The 16,254-nt window shown below is 49.1% G+C and overlaps 1 protein-coding gene across 1 annotated transcript in view; it reads left to right on the top strand.

Moving 5' to 3' along the window:
• Gns (glucosamine (N-acetyl)-6-sulfatase) overlaps positions 1-16,254 on the top strand; it is a 37,344-nt gene that overhangs the window by 14,286 nt on the left and 6,804 nt on the right. The window contains exons 7-11 of the mRNA XM_057757877.1: positions 1,474-1,556; positions 3,031-3,149; positions 5,505-5,608; positions 12,887-12,988; positions 15,881-15,988. Coding sequence (XP_057613860.1) covers positions 1,474-1,556; positions 3,031-3,149; positions 5,505-5,608; positions 12,887-12,988; positions 15,881-15,988 — 516 coding nt within the window. The remainder of the gene's footprint in view (positions 1-1,473; positions 1,557-3,030; positions 3,150-5,504; positions 5,609-12,886; positions 12,989-15,880; positions 15,989-16,254) is intronic.

Raw genomic sequence — 16,254 nt, 5'->3', positions numbered from 1 at the left:
CTGATTCTTCCCGAGAAGTCACAGTGCTTCTAATGTACAGAATGAGTCTTGACATCCGAGCCAGGAGCATCAGTTTCTGTCTGTGAAATGAGCAGGAGTTTATGCTCCTGTTCTCCTGAAGGGGGCGGCCTCGAGCCTTTGATTACTGTGATGGTTACAGTGGAGAGAAGTATCTGGCATACTCTCGCCACACCACAGGCGTATGCTCTTACAGTAGAAGCTGACTTAACTAGTGGACTAGTCTCATTTTTGTGCTCCAAAAAGAGTTCCTAGAAGTTGCCGGGGAGCAGCAGTAAGATTGAAAACTTTGAGTTACGTAAGTCACATGATCTCATGGGAACCTCCGACAAGAGAACTTAAGATTGAATTTCTAAAACCTATTAACCAAGGAACAGTTTCAGGAGTGTAGTTTGAAAAGTCGTCACTTAGAGCCTTGTGAATACACGATAATTGATGGCGTACGGGGATGTTTTTGTTACTTAAAATGTGGCTACTGTGTACATAAAAAAGTCCCTCTTGCCTGGCAGTGGTGGTGCTCGCCTTTGATAGAGGCAGGCAGATCTCTGTGAGCTCAAGGCCAGCCTGGGCTACAAGAGCTAGTTCCAGGACAGGCACCAAAGCTACACAGAGAAATCCTATCTCCATCTCTATCTCTGTTTTAAAAAGAAAGGAAAAAAAAAAAAAAGATCCCTCCAAAATTGAAGAGGTTTTTGTTACTTTTTAAGATTTTGTTTGTATTTTTAAATGTGTGTCTTGGCTGTGGGTTTATGTTGTGGGTACAGTACCCAAGGAGGCTAGAAGAGGGCTCAGATCCACTAAGAACTGGAGTTACCGGCAGTTGCAAGCTGCCCTGTGTAGACTGCTGGGGACCACACTTGCATGCTCTGGTAGTGTGTCATATGTGCAAAACTTGAGGTTTTAAACCCAGGGTTTTTCCGGGGATGTCAGTCTCTTGAGCTGACAGACTGTGGAACGCAGGGCTGTACAGGCAGAACTTAGAGAGAGGTAAGGTAGTACTTGCCCGTAGCTGACGGGATTAGAGTTACCAGCTGAATCTCACTTTAGCTGGTAGCTTCTCTATGGCACTCACCAGAGTGTCTAATCACTGCTGCCAACGAAAGAGCACGGGGTGTTTACCAGTGGGAGGCTGGTAGAGTACTGGAGTAGTCCATCTGTCCATCTGCAGAGCTGAGAGGCAGTCTGTCATGTGATTCTCAACCTTCCTAATGCTGCAGCCCTAATACAGTTCCTATGGTGCGGTGACCTCCAGCCGCAACATAATTTTTGTTGCCACTTCATAACTGTAATTCTCGCTGCTGTTACGGATCATAATGTAATATCTGATATGCACAATATCTGATGGATTTAGAAGCACTGTTCTAGATAGTTTGCTAGAGTGTAGATGGTCCTTTGTCTTCCCTGGAATGTGACAGTGACGACCTGATGTTAACATTGGTTTCTTCTGAACTTTAGAACAAGCACTGGCTAATTCGGCAAGCCAAGACTCCCATGACGAACTCTTCGATACAGTTCCTAGATGACGCGTTCAGAAGGAGGTAAGCGCTGCGGTGGTGAGGTTTTCTTTTATGATTAAGACCATTCTCAGTGTGCATGGTTTGAGGCTGGGGTGGCCACTGTGTTATTCCTGAGCAAACAGAGGCAGGCCAGTGGGAGAAGCACTCGGGGCACTGCCACTCCGCCAGCAGGCGTTCGTCTGCCTTCAAGTGCATGGTGTTCTTTGGACCCCAACACTGATTAAAATGCCTACTTTTAAGACTTGGTAAGGAAATGACAAACTTGAACTATTTGCTTGAACATTTCTTGATGGAGGAGTTACTTTCATTGGTTAATAAAGAAACTGCCTTGGCCCATTTGATAGGCCAACCCTTAGATGGGCAGAGTAGACAGACAGAATGCTGGGAGAAAGAAGCCGAGTCAGGCAGTCGCCATGATTCTCCCACTCCAGACAGACGCAGGTTAAGATCTTTCCTGGTAAGCCAGCTCGTGGTGCTACACAAAATATTAGAAATGGGTTATATCAATATGTAAGAGCTAGCCAATAAGAGGCTGGAACTAATGGACCAGGCAGTGTTTAAAAGAATACAGTTTCCGTGTAATTATTTCGGGTATAAAGCTGTGCGGGCAGCCAGGTGACCGGAGCTGGGGCAGCAGGGAAGCGGCCTGCCACTCCACACTACAATTTCTCCCCAAGCTTAAAGGGAAAGCTACATAGAAATCAGACCAAATATTGAGCAGAGTATTTATCTTTGATGTTTGGGAGTTTAAAGATGTGCTAGGTCAATTTTTGTGAAAATTCACTACTTTTCTCTTAGAGTGGATTGACTTTGGACCGGAGATCAGTAAACATTTTTTATGGGATCAGATAATAATCGTAGCAAATGTAAGCTTGCAGGTTGTGTGTCCCAGCATAAAGGCAGCCTTAGGCAATATGAAAATATTGCTATGTGTCAATAAAACTTTATAAAAACAGGCAGTAAACAAGCTTTGGCCTCTTGCCTATAGGCCAATGCCTAGTGTTTGGACTAGTAAACAGTAGTGCAGCACAGACTTATTTGAAACAACCTGTAGTGATTTCTGATTAACTCTGTTCCCAAACAGTAAAAGATAAAGTTAGCTTATTATTAAAAGCCTGATGTATTTCTATGGAAACAGATTTGAAGTGAAGTAATTATTGTATTCTGGAATTTTCTTTCTTTCTTTTCTTTTTTTTTTTGGTTTTTCGAGACAGGGCTTCTGTGTAGCTTTGGAGCCTGTCCTGGAGCTAGCTAGCTCTTGTAGACCAGGCTGGACTCGAACTCACAGAGGTCCACCTGCCTCTGCCTCCCAAGTTCTGGGATTAAAGGCGTGTGCCACCACCGCCTGGCAATGTTCTAGAATTTTCTAATATGTCTTTTGCAATGACAGAATCTGGGGGACAGATTGAGCTCTTGGTGTTTGCTTTAGTGGGATGGGTGTTTTTGTGCAGCCATTGCCCCTGAAGTCCTGATTCTACCCTGTGTTGGTTCCCAGGTGGCAAACTCTGCTCTCAGTTGACGATCTCGTGGAGAAGCTGGTGAAGAGATTGGACGCCACCGGCGAGCTGGACAACACGTACATCTTCTATACCTCAGACAATGGCTACCACACAGGTGAGCAGCAGGGTCAGCACTGTCGTCCGTGAGAACACATCCCCACTGTCACCCGTGTGGCCGGAGTCCAGCGCTTCACAGCAGACTTGCCAGGCCGAGGCACAGAGAAGATGAGCTCATCTGTAGGATAAGTGAGCTTAGGGAGTGTGTTGTAGACGGGAGACAGAAAGCTGCCCGTGGGCAACGTTAGCACTAAGTCTTACAGTTTGGGGACATTCCTGGTTTTTGAAAGCGGCAGTTTGGGTGGACTCCATGCCCTTGACTTGTCCCTCCTCTAGCTAAAGACAAGCGTTTTCTGTTTTCTATGTCTTTACGTTTCCTCTGAGCTGGTGTGAGGTGTGCTTTCGTTTGTGCATATTCATACAGCATTCAATACATTATCGTGGCTCTTCTTTAACGGGCAGAGTAGGAGCTGGTGTGGCTGCCCGGCTGTTGTATTTCTAACTGAAAAGGCTAAGGCAGGAGGATCGCTTGACTAGGAGCTTGAGGCCTGGTCAGCATCCATCCTGCCTCTTTGAGTAGAGCACTAATGAGAAACACCTTCCTGTCTTCCCGCTCATATTTTCAGCTACAGATGGCCGTGCGCGTTCTGACCTCCTCCCCGTGGTTTTCTCTGTGTGTAGGGGTGAGGGGGGCAGGTGTTGCAGTGCAGTACAGTCAGACTGCAGCCCTTGCACCACTGACCTACACCCCAGCCCTGACCTCATGATTGCCCCATTGTGCCCTCAAGTGTGGGGATTAATTACCGTGTACCTTGGTACCCGGCTATTTTCTAAAGGTTTTGAAGCACCTCTCAGGCACCCGGGAATCCACAAATGGTTCCACGACCATCTAAGTTATCAAGCAGATAACTCTACTTACGACCTTGAATTTTGAGTTCCTCCGAGTCTCAGTGGCTACTGACTTCCTGAGAAAAGTGCCCCCTCTGTTGTGTAGAACACTTGTTATCCTGGATTTGGCTAGTTACTGTCTGGTGAGGCTTGCTTGTTGATTTCCACTCAGAGTTTCCTGTAGATTGGTGCTGTGATCTGGAGACCTGACACAGGGTAGTGTTAGGTCAGGAGGCTGCCCCAGAGATGCTGTCCGTGCTGTACTTCCTGCCTCCAATGTTGGACTCTAGCGTCCAAACACCGAGGAGGAGTCGCCCCCAGAGACCACTTCATACTCCACAGCCGATGCAAAAGCATGAGGATTTTATTAATTCTGTCATGACAGGGTCCCCCAGCATTCGGGAAGCCGAGGGACCCCGAAGAGCTGGTACAGTCTACTTTTAAAGGGGCCACAGAAGCAAGGGGGGTTGTTCTTTGACTATTATGATTGGCTTATTTGAAAGGGCTATTACCAATAATTGGCTGGAGAGCTGTTGTCAGATCAGGTGAGGTAAGAGGTTATTTTGACCCTATTTCCCAGGGGACTGAACCAAAACATACGTATATGGGTAATTGTTCAGGAACTGAGTACGTGCATGTGTAGCTGTTAGGTCCTTGGTTCCCAGGGGAGGAGGGGAAGCACTATGGCACAGAGGCTGAGAGGATTCAGAATTGTCAGAAATGGCTTCAGGATTGTCTTAAAATCTTACACCAGTTTGTGAGGTGTCTGGCTGAGCCTCTCTGGGGACACCAGTGTGGATTGATGGGCCAGGGGGTGTAACCTGGTCCCTTCCTCTGGACCTGTCAGTGAGATTCCCTTGGAGGTTGTTGCTGAAACCATTTCTCAAACCAAACTGCCACATGTTAATCTCCTTGTTCTGTCCCCATGTATCTTGTCGGAATTCCTCTTCTGAGGAATCCTTTCTGCCTTAGTGGCCTTGACTGTGGTGTACTGAGTGATGGGGCGTGTTTCTCTCTTTATGTGGCAGTTTTTGAGTGGCACCATTCACCTGGATCAGCTCACATGTGCATACATGTTTCCATGTTTGCCTCTCGTTCCTTCCCAGACACTGTTTTGCTCAGTTTGCCCTGTTTAGAACAGGTCATTTTTAGTTACTTATCTGGAGATGGTAAACTCAATTATTTTTCCTGTCTTGTGCTGAAAAGGACCCCAGGCAAGTTAAGCTTTGTATTATAAAACTAGAATTAAGGGGCTGGAGAGGCAGCTTCTGGAGGACCTGAGCTCAGTCCCCAGTGCCCATGTCAGGTGACCTGTGACTCCAGCTCCTGGAGATCCAGCATCTCCTTCTAGCCTTCAAGGGCAGGCACACATGTGGCATACTTGTGTATACACACATAATCACACACAAATGCTCATGCAACACATAGATCTTAAAACGGCATCTTTTCAGTTTCTTGGTGGCTCAGAAGGTGTGTGTGCTGCCAGCGTCCTGGCTCTGCATTGACCTTGTGCGTTCTGTTTCAGGGCAGTTCTCTTTGCCAATAGACAAAAGACAGCTGTATGAGTTTGATATCAAAGTTCCACTGCTGGTTCGAGGGCCTGGAATCAAACCAAACCAGACAAGCAAGGTAGGTGCCTGGCTACAGCTAACCCTGTGTGGAGGTCACACTCGCCTTGAGAAGTCGGCATTCACTCCTGGGAATGTTCTTCTGCTCTTGGGAACCTTGGAAAGAGGGGCTTTTCTCTCCCCCAGCTGCCCACTGCCCCATGAGTGTGTTCCCATTGCCATGTGTGTATGTCATGTCAGGGTGCACAGCTTTGGCTCATTTCAGGATTTACTTCCGGCCCTAGAGGTTCTCATGAGAATCACCATCGGAAATTGTGTGGTTTATTTCTTCCCAGTTTTCATGTGTGTGTTGACAGAGGTTTCTGTCCTGCATGGTCCCACAGCCATTCAGTCCCAAAGAAACACACAGAGGTCTACATTATATAAACTGGTTGGCCTATTAGCTTAGGCTGATTATTAACTCTTATAATTTATATTAGCCCATAATTCTAGTCTGTATTAGCCACATGGCTTGGTACCTTTATCAGTGAGGCATTCCCATCTTGCTTCCTCTGCATCTGGGTGACGACTACAGTCTGACTTTTTTCCTCTTACCAGAATTCTCCTGTTCTTGTCGCCCCCCCGTTGTCCGGGTTTCTGTCCTGCCCAGTTCCCACAATTGTTAAGTCCCAAAGAAATCACACGGAGGTCTACATTAGTTATAAACTGATTGGCCCATTAGCTCAGGCTTCTTATTAACAGTTATAACTTACATTAGCCCATTATTCTTATCTGTGTTAGCCATGTGGCTCAGTACCTTATTCAGCGGGGCAGTCGCATCTTGTTTCCTCTGTGTTCTGGTCAGGACTGCAGAGGAATGGGCTTCCTCCTTCCCAGAATTCTCCTGTTCTCATTGACACACCTCTACTTCCTGTCTGGTTGTCCCGCCTATACTTCCTGCCTGGCTACTGGCCAATCAGTATTTTATTAAAACAATAGAAGACCATTGTCCCACAGCATGTGTGAGTGTGTGTTTTTCTCTGTGTGTATATACACATGGGCAGTACATGCATATTGTGTGTGCATGCACATGTATATGCATACATGTAGAGGTCCAAGGTTAATATCAGTAATCATCCTTGATCAGTCCTCCACCATATTCTTGATTGCTCTCCCACCATATTCATTGAGGCAGGCTGTCAGTCAAATGCAGACCCCATTGATAAAGCTAGTTTTGCTACCCAGCATGCTCTGCTCCGTCTCCACCTTCCAAAGCTGGAGTAGAGGTCAGGCTGCACACCCACCTTGACTGAAGGTGTGAACTCTGGCCCTCACGCTTTCTTGGCAAGCACTAAGTGCTGACCGCCAGCACAGTCCACCCTCTGAGGTCATGAAGGAAGGATTGTGATTGGCCTGCAGTATAGAACAGACACCCAGCACCCGCTATTCATTGCCCTTTCAGTGTGGACTGAGACCTGGTGTGGGCCCTCGTGGTACAGCGGAACACCCCAAGCTTTGTGCGTGGGACTCCCTGGGCATCTGCTGCTGGGCTGACCTCACTGAGTGTAGTGAGGAGCTGTGAACAAATGCTCATCTGCCCCAGATAGGGCACTAATGGGAAACCAAAGCCGTGGCTCCTCCTGGCGAAGCTCATGAGTCAGTGATTTGCTGGGGCTCCTTAGAGATGGCGCAGGGGCTTAATCACTGGAAAGCCTATCCCAGAATGGGCGTTGAGTGATAACAGACACTTCGCTGGGGCCCTCTCCGGCTGGAAGCTCCACCAAGGAGTCTGCTCCATTCTACCGATTGTTGCTGCCTGTTAATATAAACCTTAAGGGGAGAGGCTTGTGAATCGTGTCACTTCCTGAACTTCCAGAATCTTCCTTCCCAATTTCATGAGTCTGCACGCAGGAGCGCATACTCTCAGGCGCTGTCTTTTCCTTGCTAAGCTTGTTTGCTCTGCCCCCTTCTGGCCTGTAGTGTGCAGCATATTCTGTGGTTCCATTGGCCGGTGTTCTTTGCCAGCCCATCTCACTGGGACTCTGTTCCTAGAGGGGGTGGCCACCTTGATCCTGAGCACGTCTCCTAGTGGTCAGGAGATGACAGTAGGTTCTCCAGCTATGTCTTCTCTCTTCTTGGTTTCACGTTGTCACCTAAGCTCTGGGACCAGAGAAAATGAACAAACACATAAAGCTAAAATTGTAAGATGGGTTTCCAGAGGACCCAGACTTCTGGGCTGTATGCTGTGGTGGTAGTGGTGGGTGCTGATGCTCACCTCGCTTTCTTCCTACCTTTCACCTACTTCCTGTCACCACACCATGGTGCAGCACTGTTAAACTGCTCCCAGAAATGCAGACTGGCCTTCACAACCGTCATCTGTGTTACATTTGCTCTCATCAAGACTTCTGTTCCACTACAAGTGTTGGCACTTTCTGGTCAGGCCACTCCTCTCAAAGGAGGCAAGCTGGGCAGGTCAGCAGATCTTAAGGATGGCATTTGACCTGAGTAGAGGTTCTGTCTCAGCAGGATGTGCACTTCTTTTTTTTTTTTTTTTTTTTCGAGACAGGGTTTCTCTGTAGCTTTAGTGCCTGTCCTGGAACTAGCTCTTGTAGACCAGGCTGGCCTCGAACTCACAGAGATCCGCCTGCCTCTGCCTCCCGAGTGCTGGGATTAAAGGCGTGCACCACCACCGCCCGGCTGGATGTACACTTCTTGTATTCAGTGGGAAAGAAACTGAATGGGAGCAGAGTGAGGTGTGCCCGTCAGCTGCGGGAGGACAAACCATTTCTTTTCATCAGCTGACTCTGCCAGGCAGATACTCAAATCCAAAACCGCGCCTCTTGTAAGCATTTAAATGGTGTCTGGTTCATCATCAGAGCTATATCATATCAACATGTGAAGTTCTGAGTGCTGTGTGAATAGCCCATGAGATCATGCCCTCTTACCCCATCCCACCAAGGAAGGAACTAAGGAGTCAAGGGAATTGTCTGAGCTCATGTAAGTTAATAAATAGCAGAGCCCTGCCTTGCAATTCACAGTGTGACTCAGAGTCCATGCACTGGCAATGGTATTTACTCGGTACATTTTTATGATGGCGTTGCCCGCCTGAAGTCCTGGGCATAGCAAGAAGCAGCCAGGGAAGATAAATTCTTAAACCCTTGCATCTGAGAAGACAGGAAACTTTAGCTGCAGCAGAAGAGGCCTCCGGGCATTGAAGCAGAGACCTAGATGTTGAGGAGAGTGGAATCACATGGTCCGTGGATCCAGCACTCTGAGCAGAACAGTGGGAAAGCAAAGATGTTAGAGCAGGCAAGGGAGGTGGCAGCATTTGTACGGACCACTTTCCTCCCAAGGAAACCGTACCTCTCCTCGGCTTTGGCACAACTGGCTGCTGCTTCTGACTGAAATGCCCACCTCAGCTCCCCAGCCCACTTGTCTTTAAAGGCTCTGGAGTGCGGTTCCCTTAGGAAGGGTCTTATCACTTTAACCTGCCTGGCATCCATACCTCTCTATACTTTCATCCACTCTCAGCTGGCTTCACATCCTGTTGAGTTTACTGCTTGTTCCTCTGTGGTCCCCTACTGAGTATATAATACCTCACATTCCACATGCACTGGGCTCACCCACACTGGTAACACCTCACACTCACATGCACTGGGCTCACCCACACTGGTAATACCTCACGCTCACCTACACTGGGCTCACCCACACTGGTAACACCTCACGCTCACATGCACTGGGCTCACCCACACTGGTAACACCTCACGCTCACATACACTGGGCTCACCCACACTGGTAACACCTCACACTCACCTACACTGGGCTCACCCACACTGGTAACACCTCACATTCCACATGCACTGGGCTCACCCACACTGGTAACACCTCACATTCCACATGCACTGGGCTCACCCACACTGGTAACACCTCACGCTCACCTACACTGGGCTCACCCACACTGGTAACACCTCACATTCCACATGCACTGGGCTCACCCACACTGGTAATTCCTCACACTCACATACAGTGGGGTCCACCCACACTGGTAATAACTCACGCTCACATACGCTGGGCTCACCCACACTGGTAATAACTCACGCTCACATGCGCTGGGCTCACCCACACTGGTAATAACTCACGCTAACATGCACTGGGCTCACCCACACTGGTAATAACTCACGCTCACATACAGTGGGCTCACCCACACTGGTAATAACTCACGCTCACATGCACTGGGCTCACCCACACTGGTAAGATGGATTTGTAGTAAGTAGAGTCAGGACTGAGAAGAGCTGTGTCTGTTGTCACCATGGGGTTTTGTCACACTCGCTGGGCTGACAGGTGTGCAGTTGAAGTGTGAACTGCCGAGGAGCGGGATGGGGGACCTAGAGAGGAGCTCAGCAATTCAGAGCAGGGGCTGCTCTGGCAGACAGCACAATTCTGCCCCCAGAACCCACATGAAGGCTTACGCTCTGTAACTCAGTGCCGGGGATCTGATGGCACCATCTTCTGGGGTCCTTGGCACCAGGCACACACATGGTACACACATATATGTGCAGGCATGTCTGCATGGCACTCATACACATGAGATTTTAAAAATCTTCAATTAAAAAAGAACGTCAGGCATTACTGTGTGTTGGCAATCACCAAACAGTCAGTGGCTCTGTTTGATCTATGGCCTGAGCTACCTGTCACTACTCAGAAGCGGGAATGGAGTGTGTCTGTCAGAGCCAGAGTTGACTGGTTTTCTCCTCTGGCAAGACGTCGGTCTAGGTCTAGATTCTGCAGTAGCAGTTCCTCATAGAAGCTTTAGAAAAGGAACTATTTCAAAACTGCTCTGGCCCAAGGGAGGTAGATCTGATTAGAAGTCAGGAGGCTACCTGTTAGCTCTAAGACCCTGACAAAGAAAGTCCTGCTCTTCCCGGTCCTCAGATAGGGAGGGTGTTAGGTTTTCTCTCTCTCTCTCTGTGTGTGTGTGTGTGTGTGTGTGTGTGTGTGTGTGCACGTGTGCATGCGTGCAGTACCCACAAAGGCCAGGACAGTGTTGGAACAGCAATTCTCAACCTGTGACCCCTTTGGGGGTTGCATAGCAGATATCCTGCGTATCAGATATTTATATTGTAATTCATAACACCAACAAAATTACAATTATGAAGTAGCAACAAAATAGTTTTATGGTTGGGGTCCCCACAACATGAGGATGGTACTCAATGATCCCAGCATGAGGACAGTTGAGAACCAGTGTCCTAGAACTAGAGCTAGAGGCAGCTGTGAGCCGTCCAGCGTGGGTGCTGGGAGCTGAACTCAAGCTCGCTGGGAGAGCAGCAAGTGCTCTTAGCCGTTGAGCCATCTCTCCAGCTACCTTCATCTCTACTGGCTGACACCCTGGGCTTCTTCCTACCTAGAGAAGCTAAAGGCAGATCCAATGCTGCCACTTAGCTTTGGTGGCGCTAGACTCTCATAGACTCCAAGCTCTTTTGCCAAATGAACCCTTGGTGCTTTCTGGGGTGCTGTGTGACTTGCCTTAGGTAGCCCTACATGGTTGTTTTACTATCAGAGCTAAGTGTCTGGAAACCTGACTGTGTTCTGAAAGCACATCCCCTTGTTTTCAGTAATTTTGCAGGATTGTATTTCTTTCAGAGCTAACTATACACTTGTGAGACCAATGATAGATTCAGTTCTTAGTTTTCTGCTCATAATCTGTATCCATGAAAGATCTCTGGATCTCATACAGTACATGTACATTTTGAAACCATCTACTTCATAGGCAAAAATCATGTCATGTCCTATTTAGAGAGGACACAGTGATTGTGTGTATATGGGAAGAAAGTATCCTGGGAACACATGTATGTTTGTGGTACTTAAGCCAAATCGTAGTGATTTGTACTGGAACTGACAGGCCTTGCCACTGAGCAAAAGTCCATTAGGAAGTGTCTCCACTGAGCAAAAGTCCATTAGGAAGTGTTGCTCTAGAATTAGAAGTGAGGTTTTTTTGTGTGTGTGAGACTAGCAGTTACCATTTTCCTTTGGATTTTTATTGCTTGGTATTTACAGTTTCTCTTACACCCTGTGTTGGCTGCCCTGTGGCCTATGGGATGGCTCAGGGGCTTATGCTCCCTCCTATGGTGATCTCTTCCATTGCTATAGGCAGACTTATCAACTGTGAGCCCAGCTGCTCGGTTCACCCAGGGGTCTGGCAGGAATCTCTGGGGACAGCTCTGGTGAGCTTTCTCGGTGACATATGGATTGCTGCTCCCTGAGGTGTCTCCGTGGCGTGGTAACCCACGACATCTGCGGGGTGCGCTAATGTATTCAGCACCAGCTTGTGCATCACTGGCTCTCCCAGCTACCAGGAAATCTGAGCCCTGCTTTTCATACAGGCCCTTCTGGTTTGGTTTTAAATTAAAAATGACAGTTAATTGATTTTTCTAATCTCCATATTTGACTGCCTAAAATTCAGTCTCTTTCCTAGTCTCAAAGACTTCACTCTTGCGGGTGTGCGCGCACTCGAGATCGTGTGCGTGACCAGAGGACAGCCCCAAGCGAGGTCCAGGGAGCTGTTCGCCTTGTTTCTTTACGACATGGTCTCACTGTGTCTTCCTGGCTGTCCTGGAACCCACTCTGTAGACCAACCTGGTCTCCGTCTCCCAGAGATCCGCCTGTCTTAGCCTCACATGTGCTGCGATTAAAGATGTGCACCACTGGGCCTGGCTTCTCAAGGGCTTTTTTTGAGACAAGGTCTCTCTGACCTGGAGCTCACTCGGTAGGCTAAGCCGCACATAGATACGAGGACCTGAGTTTGTTCCTCAGAATCCACATAGAAAAGCCTGTGACCTCAGCACAGAGGAGGCGGGAGGTGGGGACCCAAAGCTCTCTAAGGCTTGCTGTAAACCCCAGGCCAGTAAAAAACTGTCTTAGAAGAACAACGCCTGGCCCTCTTCTGACTGGGCACTGCATGCTTGTGGTGCATTTACTTCTATACAGGCAAAAACACGCACATAAAATAAAAATACATAAATCTTTAAAAAATGCTAGGAATGCATGCAAGGTCAAGTCTAGTGAACGAATGTGAATGTCAGGTTGCCGCAGTAGTCAACAGTGCTCCCATGAGTCGTGGTGAGGAGACTGCAGGAGTTTTTCAGATGGTCTCTAGTAACCATGTGGTAAGATGAGTGCACAGCCTCCCACGTGCATTCGCGTGTGCACCTGATAAGCTCGTGTTTAAGTTGCAGTTGAGTGTCTGAAACTGGGTTATGGGAAAGCGATGGCGCCGTGGGTTTCTGGTGGGCAGCTCGGGTTTATTAGAGGGAAAGGGAAGATGAGACCAGCTGTGTCCCATCCTGTTTTCTTTGCTCATCAGATGCTGGTCTCAAATATTGACTTGGGCCCCACGATCCTAGACCTTGCTGGCTATAACCTGAATAAGACGCAGATGGACGGAGTTTCCTTAGTACCCATTCTGGTGAGTACAGTCAACAGAGCCCGAGCTCTGAGGAAGCCAGGTAGACAAAGTAAAATTCCTAACCTGGTAGTCAAAGGACAGGATTTGTCTCTCGCCATGTGGTGGGAAGGCACTTCCTAAAGGAAAGATAACATTGGGTGGTGGTGGCGCACACCTTCAATCCCAACACTTGGGAAGCAGGGGCAGATGGATCACTATAAGTTTGAGGCCAGCCTGGTCTACAGAATGAGTTCCAAGACATCCAGGGCTACACAGAGAAACCTGTCTCAAAACAAACCCGGCTGACTGACGGGACGGACCACTTGTCATCTCCGCTCTCTGTATTCTCTCCCATCCCCTCCATGAACACACCAGGGTGACCGACGGGTCATCCAGCTTCCGTACAGGAGGATGTTGATGGCATGTGAAGGCTTAGAAAGAGAGGTTGACATCCCAATAGATAAACCAGAGAGCTCTGAGTAACCAGCCACCTATGGAACGGAGGTGGCCCAGGTCACTGTGGTCACCTCACTGTCATCAAACAGAGGCTGAAGTAAGAAGGTCTGTGTCACCTCAGAGTGGCAAAGACTAAATATTAATCCCCAGTGTCTCAGAAGTCTGAGGAATGGAGGGCACTTGCACACTATTTACGAGGTACGGGGAAATAACTGTCCAGCTAGTTTACTGCCCCGAGTGTGGGTGGAAAGGCAGATTGGCAGGATTGCGGATGCGGCTCATGGTGGAGCACTTGCGTAGCATATAAGGCCTTGGGCTCGTTCTCCAGCCGAGGCGGGGGGGGGGGGGGGGAGCAGGAGAAGGAAGGAGAAATAAAAGAATCAGGGGAAATCTATGCATGTTGATGCTCTTCATTGTCCCCACGCTAGTTATGTATGTCACCTTGAGCGTACTAGTTTTGGCCTTGCTTTGAGCGTCACACACATGCCCGCACACACGATTCTGCAGTGGATCTGTCTGGGCTTTTTGAGAATTCAGCGTTGTTTGCAAGATGGATCCATATTGTTCTCAGCTACCTGATCCTCCATTACCTAACTACATCATGACCTGGCTGTCTGTCTCTCCTCCTTTAGTATCTGTGGGACTCTAGCTCTGTCGTTTAACTTCTTTCCCAGATGTTGTCTTCTACCTCTTAATGCTTCTTACAGATTTTTGCAAACTGACAGGGATGTCTGGGGAGTTTCTTCTGCTCTTTTCTGCAGGTCTGCACAAAGGGGGCACAAGTAGGCGTCTTTTCTCTTTATTCCTGGTCTGAGGAGCGTAGGGCATGACTCCCAACTGAATACTAGCTGCCTCAGGTGCCCATGAGGGAGATGTCTCATGGGATATTATTTGGACACTGAGTCTCACCCTGGTCCCCATGAGAGTCACCTAGGGAAATGAGATCCTAGTGTTGGGCCCCCCTCCATGAGAGCTGCTGATTTAATTGGCATGGGCCATAACCTGGTCCTCTGGACACTTGACACATAAGTGTGGGACTCAGGTCTACCCATGCGTGACAGATAAGCTCTCCCCAGCTCTGGCAGCATGAACAAGGAAGAAGGGGCACTTCTGCAGTCTCCAGTGACTCATTTGAAACCTGGACCTGCACAGTTTTGCTCAGGTTTGAGTGTAGCCACAAGTTAAGTAATCCTCATCACCAACTCTCCCTTTCCTGCTGGCATTCAAGGTCATGCACAGGCTAGCACCCACCCCTCTATGTGGCTTCCGGCTTCAGCACAGGCTAGCACCCACCCCCTCTAGGTCTTCCAGCTTCAGCACAGGCTAGCACCCACCTTCCCCTAGGGCTTCCGGCTTTAGCACAGGCTAGCACCCACCCCCTCTAGGGCTTCCAGCTTCAGTACAGGCTAGCACCCACTCCTCTAGGTCTTCCAGCTTCAGTACAGGCTAGCATTCATCCCCCTAGGGCTCCCAGCTTCAGCACAGGCTAGCATTCATCCCCCCTAGGGCTTCCAGCTTCAGTGGTCTTTAGAGCCATGGTTCTCAATTGACACCAGGGATGACCGTGAACTTGCTAAAACCTGAACTGCTCTCCCCTGATTTAAAAGGCTTGCATTTATTGTTGCTGATGTGAGAACCACCCAACCAAGGACAGGATCTAGAGATGAACAGGAAGAGACCGAAGGCAGGTCCAATCAGACTCAGTGCGGCCTTACTCTGCCCTTCCTAACCATCTCCTGCCTCTCACTGTGCAGAGTCGGGTCTCAGTATGTTGACCAGTGATCAAACTGGGCTCGTCATTTCTCGTGCCTCAGCCTCCCCAGTAACTGGTGCTGCAGGCTTGTCCCCTGGGCCCAGCTTGCCTGCTGCTTGGGGCCTCCTGGCATTTAGCCCCTGGCTGTCCACCCCAACCTGTTCCTGCTTCCTCCTCTTAGAAGCTGGGGTTCATGACCCCCCTAAATCCATGTTCTCTGCTATCCTGAATTCCTGAAGTCATCTGCTTTTGATCTCACACGTTCTCCTGTTCTAGAGCCTGCCTTCTCCAGTATTCATATGTCTGCCTCAAATGTGTGTGTTTCAAATGCTGCAGCCTCTCTCCACATGGCTAATATGCAACACGGAATGCACGTGACATGTAGGTGGTACTCAGGATCTGCACCCCACACTGCCTGCCCAGGCCTGCCTCCTCTACGCTAGGCACTGTTCACACGGACCCTGATTTGGAGCAGCCTGGACCACCGTCAGCTCTTGTTAGCTACCGGCTTCCATTCAGCCTGCCTCACATACTCCCCTGTAGAGGACTATAAAACATTCTAAGTCCCTTTATAGACTGTAAATCCCAGAAATGACAGTGGTGGCTTCCATCGGTGTCCACGCTCTTCACTCCTGTCCAAAGGCCCCGCAGGCAGCACAGTGAGAGCCATGCATCGCAGAAACCACCTCCGCTCTTTTTCCTAGAAAGGAGCCAGCAACTTAACCTGGAGGTCAGATGTCCTGGTGGAATACCAAGGAGAAGGCCGTAACATCACTGACCCGACCTGCCCTGCCTTGAGTCCCGGAGTGTCTGTGAGTAGAGCTTGTCTTCAATTGCGGCTTTCTCGCCACCAACTGATGCCGTTTGGCTGGTCCTGGCATCAGGCCCCGCCCCCTCACCTTACCCACTCCCCAGGGCAGACTGTCAGGACTGATGGAGAGATGGGTTTGCCCCGAGTGTCATCACATGCCTTACACTGGCGGCAGCCCCGCAGGTCACACAGATGTAACCGCCACATTGACTGGCTTTGGGGAACTGAGCCGTGGGTCTCCTGTCACTCAGTGTTCTGAGTAAAGGA

Source organism: Chionomys nivalis, chromosome 25 (genome assembly GCF_950005125.1).
Source record: "Chionomys nivalis chromosome 25, mChiNiv1.1, whole genome shotgun sequence".
Taxonomy (NCBI): domain Eukaryota; kingdom Metazoa; phylum Chordata; class Mammalia; order Rodentia; family Cricetidae; genus Chionomys; species Chionomys nivalis.
This window is presented reverse-complemented; position numbering and strand designations above follow the sequence as displayed.